Here is a 19659-nt window from a genome sequence, read left to right on the forward strand (position 1 = left end):
AGGACAATTATTTGTGTAGTTCTTTTATGTCCTAGACTATAAACTCCTTGAGGGTAAGGACTACGGCATATTCATCTCCAGTATCTTGCATATGGCAGCTACTTAATAAGTCTCTCGATACTTTTCTTGGTTACAAGGGAAGACTTTAACGATTGAATACATAAATAAAACTTTTTTCTAAAGTCTGTTGAACTGAATTGAATTGACTTCGGAGTCTGTGGACAGACCTTGATGTAATATACATCCTTGTCATCCAAGATCATTTCCAGGTGGCCAAAGCGGGTACTCTGGAGAGAATCAATTTTTCCTGTTGGGAAAGAACATGTGGATGAGTTTCCATCAAAAGAGTTGATGAAGGAAGGCGGTGCAAAACAGAGGAAAATTTTCATTAAGTACTTTCAAATTCAAGCTTTTATTTCTGAATGTGAGATGCAGCCATGCAATGAAATAAACTAGGCACTGGGCCTATGAATTAATTGGGCGCTATACCAATTTCCCCTCTACACCTTCAAATGAGCCTGTTATTGGGAGGTTTGAGACTTCTAAGCTTTTTAATTCAAGGTGTATTTAAGCCAGAGGAAAGGTAGGGGAATAAAGCATAAAAAACATGTGTTTTAGGGGATTTAGTTGACCACATGAGTCAACAGTATGAAACTAAAGTTAAAAGAAATAACTAATGAATTTCTGAGCTGTTTAAATATTCAATTGGTAAACCTTTATTTAGCTTACTACATGCCAGGCATCTGTGTTAAGTGCTAGGAATACAAAGAAAGGTGAAAAATTGAATAGCCTCTGGCACCTGGACCCACATGGCATCCAGGTCAGGGAAAGAGATAGCCCCATTATATTTTGTTTTGCTCAGAGGAAACATGAAGTATTTATTGTGGTCAGTTTAGAGAGCCACATTTCAGGAAGGACAGTGGCAAACTACAGTGGATTCAAAGGAAAAGGAAGATCAGGATGGTGAAGAATCTGGAAACCAAGCCATAAAAAGAATGGTTGTTGGAAGGTCATGGGTTCAAGTATGGCCTCAGACCCTTCCTAGCTATATAGTCCTGGGCAAATCATTTAATCCTGAATGTTCTTTTTTTTTTTTTAAATAATCAACCAACCATTTATTAAACACTTACTGTTTGCTAAATACTGGGGGTATACTGATAAAGTAAAACAGTCCTTGCCCTCAAGAAGCTCACATTCTAATAAGAGAATAATCAAAAGATGGAAGTTGGGAAAGATCTGTGAAGATTTACATAATAAACATTTTTTCATCATCTAGGTTGCTACTCTTCTTTTTAGAATTGATACTAAGACGGTATGTTTTTTTTTAATTTAAATTTAAATTTTTTAATTAAAAAAATCCTTACCTTCTTTTTTAGAATCAATATTGTGTGTTGGTTCCAAGGCAGAAGAGCAGTAAGGGCTAGGCAATGGGAGTTAAGTAACTTGCTCAGAGTCATACAGCTAGGAAGTGTCTGAGGTCAGATTCAAACCCAGGACCTCCTGTCTCTAGGCCTGGCTCTCAATCCAGCTACCCAGCTGCCCTTGAGGGTTTTTTTTAAAAGAATTGTTGAATGAACTAGAGATATTTAGCCTGTAGAAGAGAAGAGGTCATAGGGGATGTCACCGTAGCATGAAGTACCTTCTTGTCATTGGATTTGTTTAAATAGCAATCCTAGGCCATGGCTGTTATAGCAGGAGTTCCTGCATTTGGAGTGATTAGGTACCTCTATGGCAGCTAGATGGCACAGTGGATAGAGCACCTGGCCTGGAGTCAGGGAGGATATGAATTCAAATCGAGCCTCATATACTTATTGCGTGACCCTTGGCAAGTCACTTAACCCTGTTAGCCTCAGTTTCCTCATCTGTCAAATATGCTGGAGAAGGAAATGGCCATCCATTCCAGTATATTTGCCAAGAAAACCCCAGTGGGGTCAAGGAAAGTTGGACATGACTGATAAATGCCTGAGCAACAAAAACCCTTCCAGGACCAAGATTTTGTCTTTATGTTCCAGATGCTTAGAAGAACCTCACAACAATATGTGCTGAATAAATGCTTATTATGGAGATGACTTTTTAGGTTCTTTCCAGTTTAATGTTCCTTGAAAAATTGCCCACATTGCTCTAAGGAACCACCAAAAAAAAAAAAAAAAAAGGATTCAGCTACTGGTTAAGGGAACACTGAGAAGTCATTCTATTATCTCATTCTTTTGTACACATACCATCCACCTTGATTTTTTTCTTGGGATGAAGTAGCTTGATTCGGAGCTTCTTCTGAGGCACACTGAAGCTGAGATCCACACCCATGTCCCTGGGGCGTTCTGACTTTGGGGTGCCCATAAAGAAATGGATGGTGGCTTCTTCAGGGATCCAACTGTCCTTCTGGAAACAGAGAAGAAAATACAGAAATCTCTTGCAGGACTAAGATTTCACAACCCCTTCCCCTTTAGGTCCCCGGGCTCTAAATCCCCACCCTACCCTCAACCCCTTTAGATTGAGAATCTCATTGAGTCTTCTGAGTCTCCCCTAAAACCTGAGCTTCAAATTCTTGAAAAAGCCATGTGGACTGGCAAAGGCAGAAGGGAGGATGAGTAGTAGTGGTAACAAGTGAAATTTACTGAGAATTCTGCCTTAGAATAATTGGGCTAGAAGGGACTTCTGAGGTCATCTTGCCATAAAGCCTCAGAACGTTAGATAAACCTTGGAAGTTGCTTCATCAGAGAACCGTAGAATATGAGAGTTGGAAGGGCCCTTAGAAATCATCTTGTCTAACTAACCCTCTTAGTTAACAGAGGACACAGAAGCCCAGAGAAGTTGTAAAAAAAAAACAAAAACAAAAACCCAACTTACCCAAGGAAACACTGTAAATCAGAGACAAAGCTGAGATGATAAGCAAGGTTGCCTAATTCCCATGCCTGTGTTCTTCCTGCTATAATACCCTGCTGTCTTCAGCAGGTTTTACTCAGCCAGGTGGCCCCTCTGGGAAGCCACCCTGAGACAGGAGTGAGCCACAGGGTGGTTAATGGGAACAAATGGCACTGGCTATGCTGTAATGACTGAGACCTACACAAAGGCTGACCTTATGGGTTCACGATGGGGTGGAGTGGAAGAAGGGTGTAGAATCCAGTCCTGCCCTACCTGAGGTATAAAAGCATAGGCAGCTTCTAGCAGGTACTGTCTCAGTCCCTTGTCCTGCTTCTTTAATGTCACTGCTGCCGCTATTGGCACAGCAAGAGAGAAAGGCTGGTCCCAGGCTGGGTAAGACACTTTGGAGCATAACTGCCAGCCCCAAATGTGAGATGCTGGAGAGACAAGAAAAAGGATGACAATGCAGAGATAGTATTGTTACTCTGTTAGTAGATCCCCATTTCAGGGTGAGAGATAACCCATAGCTGCATCCTTGTCTTTTTTTTTTTTAATAACCCTTATTTCTGTCTTAGAATCAATACTAGGTATTGGTTCCAAGGCAGAAGAGCAGTAAGGGGGGTTAAATGATTTGCCCATGGTCACATAAATAGGAAGCGTGAGGCCAGATTTGAACCCATGAGCTCCCATTTCCAGGTCTGGCTCTCTATTCACTGAGCCACTTAGCTGCCCCTTGCATCCTTGTCTTAATGCTGACCCTGGAATTCTGGGAAAATGGGCAAAGTCCCAAAGAGGGACATGCACACACACTCCTTCATCTCTCCCACACTTCTAGAGTCTTATTTCCAAGACAAAAGACTGTATTATTTTAAATAAAGACCTAAGGGAATGACAGCTTGCTTCTTTGAAAGGAATGATGATGTTAGAACATCTGAATTTATAAGAATATTAGCAAATCTGGAGATTGGCATTGTTCTTCTTGAGAATGATAATTTCTGTTTGGGATAACACATTATTTGGGGTCACCCTGAACTACATATGGTACACTTCCAGTTATAAGTAGATAGATAGACAGACAGACAGATAGATAGATAGATAGATAGATAGATAGATAGATAGATAGATAGACGGATGGATGGATGAATGGATGGATAGATGGATGGATGGATGGATGGATGGATGGATGGATGGATGGATGGATGGATAGACAGACAGATAGATTGATATATAGATAGATTGATTGATAGACAGATAGTACATGTCCAGTTACATATATTATAAAAATATATGTGACATCATATCTACATTGTCTCCGAACCCATCCTTTTGGAGACCCAAGAACTGATTAAACATGTCCATGGATTTTCTAAACTTATAGTGATAATATTCCCTATAATATCCCTCTGAATAAGGAGGAGCCACTTTAGGATCTGGATTCACTTCCTTCATCTATATCCTCCACAAGATTTTCCCTCTCAAGATGGAGGAATGATGAGGTTAGCTGCTTACCTTCTTCTCCAGTGCATGATTGTATCTCTGAAGGGCTGTTTAATCGGTCAGCAGTCATCACACCATCCAAATTTGTGAGGTACAGCTTGGAGCTAAGGGAAAGATATAAAATAGTCCTGGATCCTTCCACTTAACTCACCCAAGCTACTAGGTTCCATCTGAGTTCACCTCCATCTCTGACTTCACCACCTTATGAGCAAAAGCCCAAGAGTTGGTTAATCGTGTCTAAAGGAAAGATGGAAAATGGAACTAAGGCCAAGGCCTATTCCTTCATAAACATCTGACAAAACATGTTAAATTGCTCCTCAAAGCCTACCTGAAATTCACCAGTTCCATGGATTCCTCAGGAGTATTCAGGAACATCTTGAGCTCCTGTCCCCTTTTCACTGTGACTCCTCCATCGAGGCTGGTGGAACTTCGGATGCCAGTCACCCACTTCACCCCTGCTTTCCCCAGGAAGCCTGCTACACCCATATGAGCTGCGATCTGTATTAAGGCACTAAGATAAAATAAACAGATAAGAGCCAAGTTTGGTAGATGCTTCTTTGGAGAAGAAACTAGCAGGAAAGTGGTGGATGGAGAGATGGACTTGGAATCAAGAAAACTTGAGTTCACATTTTGTCTTAAACAACTACAAGCTATGTGACTCTGGGCAAATCACGTAAGCCTCAGTTTCCTCATCTGCAAAAATGGAGATAGTAATAGCCCCTACTTCATAGAGTTGTAAAAATCAATGAGATAGAATATGTAAGGTGCTTTGCTAATCTTAAAGGTCTATAAAAATATTAGTTATTATTATTTTTAGTGGGTAGCTAAGTGGAAGAGTGGGTAGAGTACCAAGCCTGGAGTCAGGAAAATTCATCTTCCTGAATTCAAATCTGCCTGAGACTCTAGTTAGCTGGGTGACCCTTGGCAAATCACTCAACCCTGTTTGCCTCAATTTCCTCATCTGTAAAATGAGCTGGAGAAGAAAATGGCAAATCACTTCAGTATCTTTGCTGAGAAAACTGCAAAATGGGGTCACAAAGAATCAGACATGACTGAAAAATAACTGAACAATATCAGTTTCAGAGTCATACTCAACCAACTTTCAGATAACCATGTTGCTCCCTTCTCTATCTGCAATATCTTCTGTACTTGATCATAGGTTAGTTAGATTACATTCCCACAGTATGGAAAATACATACTTCATTTTATATCACTTATATAAAGGACTTATGATTTTATCCACATGGTAAGTCCCATCACAACCTATTTAAAATATGTAAGTTATATATATGGAAATCAGAAAAGTGAAGTCATTTGTCCATGATCTCACACAACAAGTAAGTGTTCAAGGTAGGATTTGTACCCAGATTTTCCTGACTGTAGCATCCAGTGCTTTGCCAACTAAAGTCATTCTGCCTCCTTTCATTCCACGTTTTCTCATTTTTTTTCATAGGATCTTAAATCTAAAGCAGAAAGAAAGCTTAGAGGTCATTTAGTCTAAACTAGCATTTAGCACAGTACCTAGCACATAGTAGGTGCTTAATAGATGTTTTTTAATTGATCAATTAAGTCCTTTGGCTTGCAGATGAGGAAATCAAGATCCAGAGTGTTAAGTGTCAGACAGGGATTTGAACTCAAGTTCTCTGAACTACAGAGCCTACTAGTACTCTTCCTTCCTTTCTTCTTTCCTTCCTTCCTACTTTTTTTCTTTTTTTAAAACTCTTACTTTCTGCCTTAATAACAACTCTAAAAGGAGGTCTAGGCAAACAGTGTTGAGCGACTTGCCCAGTCAGGGTCACACAGCTAGAAAGTGCCTGAGGCCAAGCAGATTTGAACCTAGGTCCTCCCAACTTCACACCTAGCCAGTACTTTATTTACTCTCTCATTTTGCCTTCATAAATTTCTTTTTGCTCTTGCTATTTGGGCATTTCAGTTGTGACCAATTCTTTGTGACTCCATTTGGAGTTTTCTTGGCAAAGATACCAGATTGGTTTGCCATTTCCTCCTCCAGCTCATTTTACAAATGAGGAAACTGAGGCCAACAGGGTCACACAGCTTATAAGTCTAAGGCCAGCTTTAATTCAAGAAGATGAATCTTATTGAGTTTAATTGGCCCACTGTGCAACTTACCTACCTTTACATTTCTTTTTATATGCTTTCAAATTCACACACATACATATATACATGTTATGTGACTAAAATATATACATGGAGAAACAAGTTCAGACAAATGGATTGATTATTTAAGGTAAAACCAAAAAATCAATGCCAAAGAACACTAGGTTGAAAATTAAGTTCTCTCCATTCCTACACAAGTCTAATTTTGAAGAGAGGTGACATCAGGACAGTTTACTGGAGCAAACAGCAAACTTGGAGTCAAAAGTCATAGATTCATGTCTCATCTGCACCAGTTATTAGCTAGGCAATGATTGTGGGTCAGTTGCAATCTCTTAAAGCCCAGATTTTTCTCATCTGTAAAATGGGGGTAATGAGATTTTCACTGCTGCTTCAAAAATAAAATACAAATTAATCTCTTTGTCTTTTTAAATTCCTTCATAACCTTCGTAATGTGGGTGGAGACATTTGCAGTCTTCTTGGACCTCCCTCCCATATTCTGCGGGGCAACTAAACTGGGCTTTCCTCTGTTTCTTGCTCACAAAAAACCATCTCCACTCTCCATGTTCTTGCACAGGCTGTCCCTCATGCTTGGAGCACACTACCTCTGCCCCATAGAGTCCCTCTCTTCCTTTAGAATGCAACTCAGGAACAATCTTTTCATAGAAACTTCCCTAATCCCCCAGATGCTATCTGTGTGTATTCCTGAGAGAGGAAACAGGATGGGGAAAGCCACAGAAAGAGAAGCACTCAAGGAGGGAGGAAGAAGGACCACTCGTTATTGTCATTAACGAGAAGAAAGGGAGAAGGTGCTTTGAGATGTTCATCCAAGAAGCAGGGGCAGAAATGGGGGAACAGGGCTAAGGAAAGCTCAAAGTACAGTCCTGACCTAAGCAGAAAGTAAAGAGTAAAAGATAGGCAAGAGTTCAGCCATGGTGCAGAATGCTTTCCCTCCCAAAGTCCCTTATATTTAACTCCTTTGAATATGTTCATTTTCCATTTGTGCTGTATATATTGATGTATGTACTATCCGTTGACCCTATAGAGTATGATATTGTTTAGTCATTTCAGTTGTGCCTGAATCTTCATGATCCCATCTGGGATCTTCTTGGCAAAGATACTGAAATGATCTACCATTTCCTTCTCCAGATCATTTGACAGATGAGGAAACTGAGGGAAAAAGGTTAAGTGACTTGCCCCAGGTCACACAGTTAGTATTTTTGAAGTTAGTAAATTTGAACTCAGGAAGATGAGTTTTCCTGACTCCAGACCTGGCCCTCTATTCACTGTGCCACCTAGCTGCCCGCCTCTAGGAGGGTAAGCTTCTCCTGAGTTGGGATTATTTCATTTTGTATTTCATGCCTGGGGTCTGGAGTGCTTTAATATTGATTGACTGGGGGCAGCTGGGTAGCTCAGTGGATTGAGAACCAGGCTTAGAGACAGGAGGTCCTAGGTTCAAATCTAGCCATAGGCACTTCCCAGCTGTGTAACCCTGGGCAAGTCACTTGACCCTCATTGCCTACCCTTACCACTCTTCTGCCTTGGAGCCAATACACTGTATTTACTCCAAGATGGAAGGTAAGGTTTTAAAAAATATATATATTGATTGATTGACTGATGTCCATCTCCCAGGGTTATCATATGGATCAAATGAAATATTATACAAAGGTATGTCAAATCCATAAAGGGCTATATAAATGCGAGCTGTTTCTATTGTTCTAAGGATGCTCCTTGACCCACCTAGATGATTCCATTTATCTCCATGGCTTTCTTTACCTTTCTCCTGTAGAATGGGTCCATAGGTTTGACCAGTTTGTCAGAGGGGTCTGTGACACACAAAAAGATTAAAACGTCCTGCCCAAGTCACCTTCTATTTAAATGATGCTTCTTTCATTAAAGCATGCGCTCTCTGAGAGGAAGGGCTATGATTTTCCCTTTCTTGTATCCCCAGTGCCTGGAGTACTGCCAGTATATACTTAATAAATAGATTCTTATCCACTAATTATGTAACGGGTGAGAGCCAGGGCAGGGCCATATCCTTGGAGGATGTAGGCTTCAGGACTTTAGGGAATCCCCTAAAGAATATATGGGACCTGGCCTCAGCCACTTCCTAGCTGTGTGACCCTGGGCAAGTCACTTAACCTCCATTGCCTAGCCCCTACTGCCTTTCTGCCTTAGAGCCAATACACAGTATTGATTCTAAGATGGAAAGTAAAGGTTTAAAAAAAAAAAACATATCCCAGATGGAATCATGAAGAGTCAGACATGATGCAAACAATTAAACAACAACACACTCTATAGAAACAACAGATAGTACATGAAAAAAAGAAATCTATACACAATAATATATAAGGCAGGTAGGTGTTGTAGTGCCAGGACAGAGGGCCAGCTGGAGTCAGAAAGATGGAAGACCTGCTTCAAATCTGGTCTCGGAGACTTGCCAGCTATATGACCCTAGGCAAGTCATTTAATCCTGTTTGCCTCAGTTTCCTCATCTGTAAAATGAGCTAAAGAAGGAAATGGCAGACTACTCCAGTGTGTTTGCCAAGAAAACCCCAAATGGGGTCATGTAGAGTTGGATGTGCCTGAGAAACAACTGAACTTTAGGGAACATTCTAGAAAGCCTGCTACCTTGGCTTGATATAACCCTCCACAGAGAAATCTGAGAGTTGCTTGAAGTCCACAGTCCCTCGAATACGGATATTGATGGCAGCCGAGGCGTTCAAGGCTACTTGCATGGGGAGGCCGGACACCGTTGGAAAGGAGAGCTCTTCAGTTGCCAAGCTCAGTCTCCTGTTAATCTGCACCTCCTGACCCTGCAGCCAGAAGGAAGGGATGGATGGTGCCTCCTGTCAACAAGGAACTCCAAAGGTCCCTCTTCTGAGGAGCCAACCAACCACCCGCCATATACCTTGAGCAGCTTGACAGTCAGTTCAGCCAAGTTCAGGGAGTACCTCTTCATGTGGCTTCTCACAGCTCCACAGTCCACAAAGCTAAGCTCATTTCCAAAGATTTTCAGACTGAGACCACACCACAGGTCCCTCCTCTTCCCCCACCTCTGAGTCACCTGAGAAAGTAAGAATCAGCAAAGTTAGAGCTGCTAGGCATCTTGGAGATCATCTAGCCCAACTCTTTTATTTTATTTTATTTTAATGGAATAAATGATCAGACGTTTATAGTTCAAAGGGTCCTTAGGTTTCACCTATTCCAACCCTTTCATTTTCTTTTCAAAGAGAGTGAGACTGACAACTTTGTACAACTCTACCTCATCTAACTTCAGTTCACTCCCTGTGAAGTTATTGGGTAAACAAAGTCTTGGAAAACAAAGAACGATCAGCATAGGATCACAGATTTGTAGTTATGAAGAAGTGATCTAACCCAAATCTTTTATTTTCTTTTCATAGAATCATAGGATCATAGAGGGAATAATTTACTCCAGGTCATACAAGTAAAAGAGGAGCTAGGATTAAAAACCTCTAATTCCAAACCCACCATTGCATATTGCTTCCTCCCAAACTTGATGCTCATATGAGGAAAAGTTTATGGTTAGCAGGAGAGCAATAGATCATAAAGAGCTAGAAGCAGCCTTAGGAACCATCTAGTTCATATCCTCCTTTTACAGATGACTTAGCTGAGACCTACAGAGGTTAAATGACTTGAACAAGGTCACACAGCTGGGAAGTAGCTGATTTAGAATTTGAACCCAGGTTTTCCCCATTCTTAGTTCTGTGTACTTCACCAAAGGAGAAGAAGTCTGTATTTGGAGGAAAAAGGAAAAGATGTGATGGGTCAGGATAGAGGGAATCAAAATTAATCTTGGGGTAAGATTAGGGGCAGAGAGAAGACTATGATGCTAAATATTGTTGAGTTACATAAAGAAAGAATAGTCACAGATCTGCCCTAGAGATTTATTTTCTATAAGCAGAAGAAAGTACTCTATCTCCCTGACATCTAAATGGCCTTGCCTATTTGGAACTATGCCCAATGGGCTTTAAAAGACTGTCTTCCCAATGATCCAGCCATACCACTGCTGGGTTTATACCCCAAAGAGATCATAGGGAAAAGGACTTGTACAAAAATATTTATAGCCGCGCTATTCATGGTGACAAAAAATTGGAAAACGAGGGGATGCCCATCAATTGGGGAATGGCTGAACAAATTGTGGTATCTGTTGGTGATGGAATACTATTGTGCTGAAAGGAATAAAGAACTGGAGGAATTTCATGTGAACTGGAAAGACCTCCAGGAATTGATGCAGAGTGAAAGGAGCAGAACCAGGAGAATATTATACACAGAGACTGATACACTGTGGCACAATCGAACATAATGGGCTTTTCTACTAGCAGCAATGCAATGATCCAGGACAATTCTGAGGGACTTATGAGAAAGAACACTATCCATATCCAGAGAAAGGACTGTGGGAGTAGAAATACAGAAGAAAAACAACTGCTTGAACACATGGGTTGATGGGGATATGATTGGGGATGTAGATTTTAAATGACCACCCCAATGCAAGTATCAATAATATGGAATTGGGTCTTGATGAATGATACATGTAAAACTGAGTGGAATTGTGTGTCGGCTACGGGGATTAAGCGAGGTGGAGGGGAGAGAAAGAACATGAATCATGTAACCATGGAAAATTTTTCTAAAAAATAAAAAATTAAAATTGTTCTCTTAAAAATTTTAAAAAATAATAATAAATGGTCTTACCTGCTCTAGTTGCTTCTAAACAGAATCATTTTTTTTTTCAAAAATTTGTCCTAGAAACCCTAAAAGGATCATTTGTGCTGTATGTGTATAGGTGAGAAAGAGGGATGGGTCTACAAATTCCCTTACCTTCTCCTGGAGCTCCTTCATCTGTCCCCCACCTGGGCACCCTGCCCCAGACTTCATCTCATTGACTCCATCTGCCAGATCCACATCAGTATCTGGTCTGGTTTCACCCTTCTCCTCATCATCCCAGAATGCTGCCATTGCTTGTTTTCTACCAAACCACCTGGAAGCCAGCTTTTCAGCATTCTCTACCCGGAGCCCAAGCTGAGAAAAGAAACAAATTCAGAAGCAGGCAATGGGGATTTTTCAGAATTGGAACAGAGAGACTGTTGGAAATCTTATGGGAAAACTGCAATCATAATCTCTTGGGTTCCATTAGAAGCCTGGAGAAAGGGGACAGTTTTGGAAAGTATCTCGAGTCCTGTGGGGAAGAAGACTTTCCATCTTCGGTGGACAGTCAATTGAGATCTCCTGGAACAATTACATGAATGCTGCCAAGTATTTATATTTTTCATAGATATTTATTAAACACCTACTATATTCTAGGTGCTATGCTAGACACCACCAGTTAGGCATAAAAAGAAAAAAAAATGAAATGATCCTTGCATGCCAGGAGCCCATAGTAAACAGAAAATACAAAGTAATTTCTGTGGGTAAATGGAGGGCATTAGCATCTGAAGGAATTGTCATAGGCTCCCTCCAAGAGATGGAACTCGAGTTAAACACTAAAGGAAACCAGGGATTCTAAAAGACACAGATGAGGAGAGAGTGAATTCATAGGGTCATAGATTGAGAGTTAGAAGGGACCTTTAGAGATCATTGAATCCAATCTGCCCATTGGACATAAGGAAACTGAGGCACAGAAAGGTAATGCCTTTTGTCACATATCTACCTAGTAAATATTTGAGTGAGTATTTGAGCCCAAGTCTTTCTGATTCCAAATCTAGCACTCTATTCATTACCCTAGACATACAGGAGAGCTAGAGCAAAGGCATGATAGAAGATAGAAAGTCACGTGGCTGGGAACAACAAGATGGCCAGTTTGGCTAGAATGTAGAGTACACGAAGGGGAGTAAGGTGAAATCCATTTGAAAAGGGTAAGTAAGACTGTGAAGAACTTTAAATGAAAGGTTGGGGAAGGAAACTTCCTAGATAAATCATGAAAGCACTCTAAGCCTCAGTAGCCTCATTTGTTAAATGGGGATAACAATACTTTTACTCCCTATCCTACAGATTTGCTATGAGGAAAGCATTTTGTAATTATTATGTATGATACTAATGTATAATATTATATATTATTACACAATAATAATATAATAATGTATAATATTATTATGTATAATACTAATGGCTAATATTGAAACATCTCTTTAAGGTTTAAAAAACATATGTATGTTTTTATCTATATCTATATCAATATGTATTATCTCAGTATTCCATATCACAGAAGAAGAAAACTAGATTGAAAAGGTGAAATGATTTACACAATAGAGATTGAGAACTATATCTAGATAGAAAACTATAATATATATATCTATAGCTAGATAGAAGTTATAATAGATTTGTAGATAGATATAGAATTATAATATACAGATAGCTAGATCTAGAGAATTATAATAGATATCTACACCAAGAGAATTATAATAGGCATAGATATATCTATATCTAGATAGAGAACTATGATGGGTATATTATTTATTACTTTTTATTTATATTTATATATTTAACATCTTTACAATATATTTATTTGATTAAATTGATTTATATTTATTTACAGTTATATATCTACCTGTTGTCTCTCCCTCTCTCATTAAGTTCCTTTGTAATAAATGATGAGCAGGATGGTTTCAGAGAAGCCTGGGAAGACTTATATGAACTGATGCAAAGAGAAGTGAGAAGAACTAAGAGAACATTTAACATAGTAACAACAATATTACAACATTGATCAACTGTGAAAGACTTAGCTAAACTAGTTACTGTGATAAAAGACAATACCAAAGGACTCATGAAAAATGCTATCCACCTCCAGAGAGAGAACTGGTAATGATGAACTCTGAGTGTAGGTTGAAATGTAATTTTCTTCACTTTATTTTTCTTGCTTTTTTTTACAATATGGCTAATAAAATAATATTTTAAAATTATTTCACATGTAAAATTGATATATTGCTTGCCTTCTCAATGTAGGGAAAAGAGCAGGAGGGAGGTAATTTGGAACTCAGCAAAAAAAAAATTGTTAGTGAAATAAGTAATGATTAAAAATAAAAAGAATGTAAGTTTTTTGTGACAAGGGATTGTTTTCTTCTTTGAACTTGTACCCCTAGTGTCTAGCACAGTGTCTAGCATAGGGTAGGTACTTAGTAAATACTAATTGATTACTAAATTGAATGTGAGATTCATAACTTAAATCTAAAATTCTTTCTGTTGTGCCATGCCATTCAATGACAATCTTCCTAGATATATGTCTAGCTTTCCAAGAGAGAAAGTAAGAAAAGTGAGACAAAAACTGGCTTTACCTCCAGAATGTTGATAGCATGGCCCATGACATGGATGGTCAGGTTGGCCATGATGGATTGGGGGAGGAAGGAGGCTGGAGAGAAGAGCAGGATGGCTTCCAGATTGGCACCCATACTGCTAGAGGCTGAAAGGGAAGAGATTATTAGTATTAGTATTAGTATAAATACACTTCATTGTTCTGTAGCAGAGCAGCATTTTTAAGTAACCAATAGACTTTGAAACTGGGTTTAATACAACAATGGACAGAGACATCCTTCCCAGATGTTTTGTTGACATTGAAAAGGGGAAGGTATTCATTTCAGTCTCACCTGCTTCTCTTCTGGAGTAGGGAACAGATGTCTAGGGAGGTCACAGGGACAAAGGTTAGGAAAATAAAGGGAAAAGAAAGAATATTTTATTATAGTTCAGTTGTTTTTTTAATCGTGTCCAACTCTTTATGAACCCACTTGGGGTTTTCTTGGCAAAGATACCAGAATAGTTTTCCATTTCCTGCTCCAGATAATTTTATAAATGAGGAAACTGAGGCAAACTGGATTAAATGACTAGTAAGTCTCTGTGACCAGATTTGAGCCCAGAGTCTTTCTGACTCTAGACCTAGTGCTGTATCCACCATGCCACTTAGCTGCCAAGTATGCATATGCTAATACACACATTAGCCAGACTAATGGGGAAGGTAGTACAGATAAAAACAAGTACTGATAATTGCAATGAGATTCCTGATTCAAACGGTGACATGAGAGGCAATGTGATATAGTATACTGAGAATTGCCTAGAAAGCCAAAAAGATCCAGTGCAAATTTTGCCTCTGGCAGTGTGATGAAGGCAAGTTCTTTAACTTCTAGATGCTTCAGAAAACTCTCTAAGAGCAGGTCTCGACCTGTATTCATAAAAGTTTTCTCACTGGAAGTTCCCCATACCAATAAAATCACAAATATGGTCCCAAAACAAAACTATCCCAGTAAGACATATTTCCCAGAATAACCCAGTGCTCCCTTTAGCCAATCTCCAGAATGCATTCATTCTATTAATGTTTACTGAGAGTGCCCCATACACAAATGTCTATATTCGGTGTTAAGGAAGATACAGAGATAAATACAATCCCGAACCTTCCCTTGTGAATTTGATGATCTAATGAGAGACACAAGATATAAACAAAGAACTACCAGAGAAAGCAGAAAATGGTAAGTACATCCAATAGGCAAAGGGGAGAGAGAAACTTTGGGCTGGCGCAATCAGAGATAACTGAGTGGAAGAATTGGCAACTATGCTGAGTCTTGAAAGAGGGATAAGATTTCAACAGGCAGAGATTGAGGAAAGATTCCAAGTATTAACAAAGTCAAGAAAGGATGGAATATATTCAGGGGACAATGAATAATCGTCCAGTTTGGCTGAAGTGTTTAGTCTATACAAGAGAGTAAAGCTTAGGAAAAGGATGTTGGGGCCAGGTTGAGAGGGTCTGAAATGGCAAGCTTCCATCAAACCTCTTCCAGGAATTATTAACAAGCGGAAAAAAAAACAGGTTAATTGGGTTCGATCATACCTGAGTGAAAGGTGACATCTGAATAGGAGGAATGTTTCCACGTCTCGGCCTCAAATTCCTGGCTGAGGATATCATCAGGGAGGGAGTCCCGAAGGGAACGTTTGAGGGGGTCATCAGTCTCCAGCAGCTGAGAGAGGTGGCTCCAGACAAAGGCTCCCACTTGAGCCAGGAAGAAACGGGAATGAAGAAAGAGATAATCAGTGAGGAAGAGAGCAATATTCTTACAAAGTTGAGGCTGGATGCCATATTTTGGGAAGAACATCGAGAAGCTGGAGATCATTCAGAGAAGGGCAAGCAAGACTGCCAGTGGCCTTGAGATTGTGCCATATGATGATTAGTTAAAAGAATTTAGAGCTATTTAGTCTGAGGAAGAAAAGCAGTCAAAGGGAGAAAGGAACTGTTTCAAGTTTTAAAAGAACTGTCACTTGGAACCAGGATTTGGGCAGAACCTGAAGCAATAGGTGAAAGTCCCAAAAAAACAAAATTAGACTCCATATGCAGAAAAATAATAATTAGAGTCTCTTTCAAAACAGGAATGGCCAGCCTGCCCTAAAAATAGTGGGGGCTCTCTTTTTAACAGTCATCACAGCAAAGGCTCCATGTTGGGTTCAAATTTGTTGGAAACATTGTAGAAATTCTTTAGGTATAAGATTGAAATAAATGGCCTCTGAAGTCTCTTCCACCTCTGAAATTCTACTGAGAGACACTTAGTTTCTCAGGAATCCTACTTTGGAACAAAAGACTATGTGTTCCTCCACACCAGTGATTTGTTTCCACAGTCTGTGCCTTTGCCTGGAAAAATGGAAGCCAAAGGGTTTTAGAAACCTGGAAATTATATTATAATCAAGATCCTGACTGTTTTGGGTCAGTCAGTCTTAGGCTAAAGAGACTCATGGTCCCTGAAACACTTTATGGGAAAGAGATTTTCTCAGTCTTGGGGGAAAGAAGCAAATATAGGATCTAGCACTCTCTTTGTTTCTGGCTATTGTGAGGCTCAAATAAAATAATTTAGGATAAAAGGGTTAGAGTTAGAAAGGACCTCCAAGATCAACTAGTCTAATGCTCACAATGAGGTAGATGAGGAAACTGAGGCCTAGAGAGGTTATATTGAAAAATCATTTGGGAAAAAAACAAAACAAAACCATAAAGTACTCTACAAGCAATAGAAGTCCAATGTTGAAGTCCTATGCTTGTGACCTTGGATCTCAGCTATAAAAATACAGAATGAACTATAAGCTCTCTCAGGTTCTTTCCACCTAAAAGTCTATGAATTTTTCTTATAATTCTTATCTACCATTATTATTACTTCAACATCATTTTGCGTCACTGTAATCCATTTCCACCACCAAGGACCATCTACTCTAGTCTGTGTGAGCCTGCCCCACCAGATTACAGGACACCATTATGCATTCTGGAAATACTCTTTTCCCAGTCTAGAACTGGCTGACCCTTCCCCCAAGTCCCGTGGAATACAGCCAATAGTGCCACTGACCTTGGCTGGACTTCTCTGCTGCCTGGGTTTCACGCACCAAGGCAAATGTTTCCTCGCTGGGACATTTCATAAAGAAGTAGTAGGCAGTCATGCGGATTTCAGCATCTTCTTCAGTGGCTTGGTATAGCTGAGCAAGTCCAGAGCGCTATCTCAAGCAAATGGTAAGGGGGCAACACAATTTAAATTAACCATAATGATAAGAATGCCTTATATTTATGGATCTCTTGGCAATGGACAAACTCAATTCAGCAGACATATTTTAAGGTCTAAGGTTGAACAGGTAGGAAATATCAGAGCTGAACCTGGGGGCCCCTCACTCAAGGAATAGTGCTTTTCCCCTACTGCCACCCTGGTGCCAACAAACCATAGCAACCATGAGAGCTCACGTTCACAGAGCAAGGGATCCTCCGAAAGGCCTGGATTGCAGCCAGCCGTATTTCAGGAGCATTGCTCTTTGTGGCTGCACAGGAGCTCAGGACCGGGGTGAGAGGGGCTGCTGCCAAGCCTGCATTGCCAATGGCCTTCAACACGAGCTGGAGCTGAAACCAAATGGGCAAGTTAGGGCATGGACTAGCCCCTACCTGGCATGCAAAACTAAACTAAGATGGAGCCACTGGTGCTTTTTCCCACGGTGGTGTACTTCCTTCCTAAAGCAATCCTCTGATCAGGGAAGGGTAAGGGAAAGAGATATGAGATCCCAGGCAAGTTGGTGCCAGGATAAAGAAGAGGCAAGGATGGGGTCTTGCTAGAGAGATGCTATTTCTCTAGACCAGGTGTAGTACAGGGGTAGTGAAATATCCAACCATCCAGGGGATAAGCAGCAGATGGAGGTGAATTCCCCCAGATCATTTTTTATCCAAGAAAGGGAATCCTTTCAGGGTCCAAGTTTCTATGGGGAGAGAGATTATGTTCTTTGGACCTAATTTCCCTCACGAAGAGGGGGTACCACAGGAGGAAATGACAAGCTAAGAGGAGCCCTTCAAATCACTTTCTGCCCAAAGGAAAGGTAATTTTGAGGGACCAGGTTTTTAGGGGTTAGGGGGCAAGGACTGAAATGCTCTGGGGCAGAGGGTCTATCTACTTACACTATGTTCAATCCAAGAAGGAGAGTCCAACCACAGGACAGCCCCAGGAGAAGCTGAATTAATCCAGTTCCTCAGACTAGTTTACAACAGTTTGACCATCAGAGTTGTCATTGCCCTATTTTCTTATTTCCCCACCCAGCGTTACCTTCGTCTATCTCATCATACCTTGCTGTCTTCCAGATTCCAGATCTCCTTACCCGGCCAGTGTCCTTGGACCCCTGAGAGCTACAGCTCTCTCCTAAGGCTTCTCGAAGGATCTGCATGAATGAGCTCACTCCTGGGAGTCGCTCACAGACTCCACCTGCCATGCACAGGTTGTGTACAAGTGCAGAGATGGTGAGGAAGGCACTCGAACTCACTCCTGGGGACTGCAGCAAAGGCTAGAAACAAAAAGAGACTCCAAAATCAGAACCCCACTCCTCATAGGCAGACACAAAAAGTTATGGATTTCACATCTATATCAGGTTGGCTTCCCCGGGGGGAGGGGAGGTGTTTAATTGAGAAGTCCTCAGGGGGATGGTCTGCCCTTTGTGTTCCTCTTGAACTATTGGACTTTTATATATAATTTTATATATATATACATATATATAATATATGTATATAGGAATTATATATAATTCCAATATAATATTGGAATATTATATATTAAATTATATTAAGTATTATATCATTATATAATTAAATTATGTATTATGTATAATATATTAAATTAAATATTACATATTTAATTCAGCTATTATTTATATTATATATTAATTTTTTTAAGTCCTTACCTTCTGCCTTAGAATCAGTACTGTGTATTGACTCCAAAGCAGAAGAGCAGTAAGGGCTAGGCAATGGGGGTTAAGTGACTTGTCCAGGGTCACACAGCTAGGAAGTGTCTGAGGTCAGATTTTGTGAAAGAGAATTTAAACTCTTTTTGTTTATTTTAACTTAATCAATCAAGAACTTGGAGTCCCCCATCTTTCACACTTACTTAGTCATTAACACTTAGTCCTAAAGACCATAAGTACTGCTCTCCCACTTGCTAGCAGATTGGGAGACTCTGATTGGTTCCTGAGATGTGATAGACCAGCCCACCAGAGAGACAAGAAGTGCCATGGAGAAAACTGCTTATAAAGCCAGCCCAGGGCATTGTGATTCATTCTGCTGCCTTGGTGGCTCTTGCTGAGGGAGGACTTCTGCATTGATGTCTCTGCATTAGATTTCATTCTGCATTAGATTCTGGTGAAGATATGGCTTTCTGCATTGGAGACTCAGGCTGAAGAGGGATGCTTACTCAGGTGAGACTCTTGCCTCTATGGCGTGGTGTGAGAGACTGCCCTTTGAGGCTCAGCCTCTTTGGCATCATTCTTTGGTGGTTGAAACGCCTGGCTGGAGACACTCTCATGGGGTGATGAGATTCGCATTCACGGTCTGGAGGCACTCAGACCCAGACTTAGGGTATTGTTAGCTAGGCAATATTTTCTACCTCCTTCCTACATTTCCCTCTCTTTCTGTCACTATTTTGCTATAATAAAGCTACTAAAGCTACTGACAACCTTTTGACTTAAGGGTTAATTTTTATTAATGTCAACCACAAATATTTTTTAAATTCTTATAGTTGTCAAACCCATTTTAATTATTACAATTTGAACCCAGGACCTCCCATCTCTAGGCCTGGCTCTCAATCCACTAAGCCATCTATACATTAAATTATATTAATTATTATATAATTAAATTATCTATATGGCATATTAAATCAAACATTATATATTAAATTGGGCTATTATTTATAT

The 19659-nt window shown here is 40.1% G+C and overlaps 1 protein-coding gene across 1 annotated transcript in view; it reads right to left on the reverse strand.

The window, feature by feature from the left end:
- The window catches only part of LOC123249339, a 192956-nt gene that overhangs the window by 131792 nt on the left and 41505 nt on the right, over window positions 1–19659 (reverse strand). Inside the window, exons 10-22 of the mRNA XM_044678334.1 lie at window positions 18079–18261; window positions 17183–17335; window positions 16797–16941; window positions 15305–15463; window positions 13764–13888; window positions 11314–11514; window positions 9386–9541; window positions 9106–9290; window positions 4688–4870; window positions 4372–4463; window positions 3136–3299; window positions 2220–2379; window positions 228–307 (exon numbers count right to left, since the gene is read on the reverse strand). Coding sequence (XP_044534269.1) covers window positions 228–307; window positions 2220–2379; window positions 3136–3299; window positions 4372–4463; window positions 4688–4870; window positions 9106–9290; window positions 9386–9541; window positions 11314–11514; window positions 13764–13888; window positions 15305–15463; window positions 16797–16941; window positions 17183–17335; window positions 18079–18261 — 1986 coding nt within the window. The remainder of the gene's footprint in view (window positions 1–227; window positions 308–2219; window positions 2380–3135; window positions 3300–4371; window positions 4464–4687; window positions 4871–9105; window positions 9291–9385; window positions 9542–11313; window positions 11515–13763; window positions 13889–15304; window positions 15464–16796; window positions 16942–17182; window positions 17336–18078; window positions 18262–19659) is intronic.

The sequence above is a fragment of the Gracilinanus agilis genome, chromosome 1 (genome assembly GCF_016433145.1).
Source record: "Gracilinanus agilis isolate LMUSP501 chromosome 1, AgileGrace, whole genome shotgun sequence".
NCBI lineage: Eukaryota > Metazoa > Chordata > Mammalia > Didelphimorphia > Didelphidae > Gracilinanus > Gracilinanus agilis.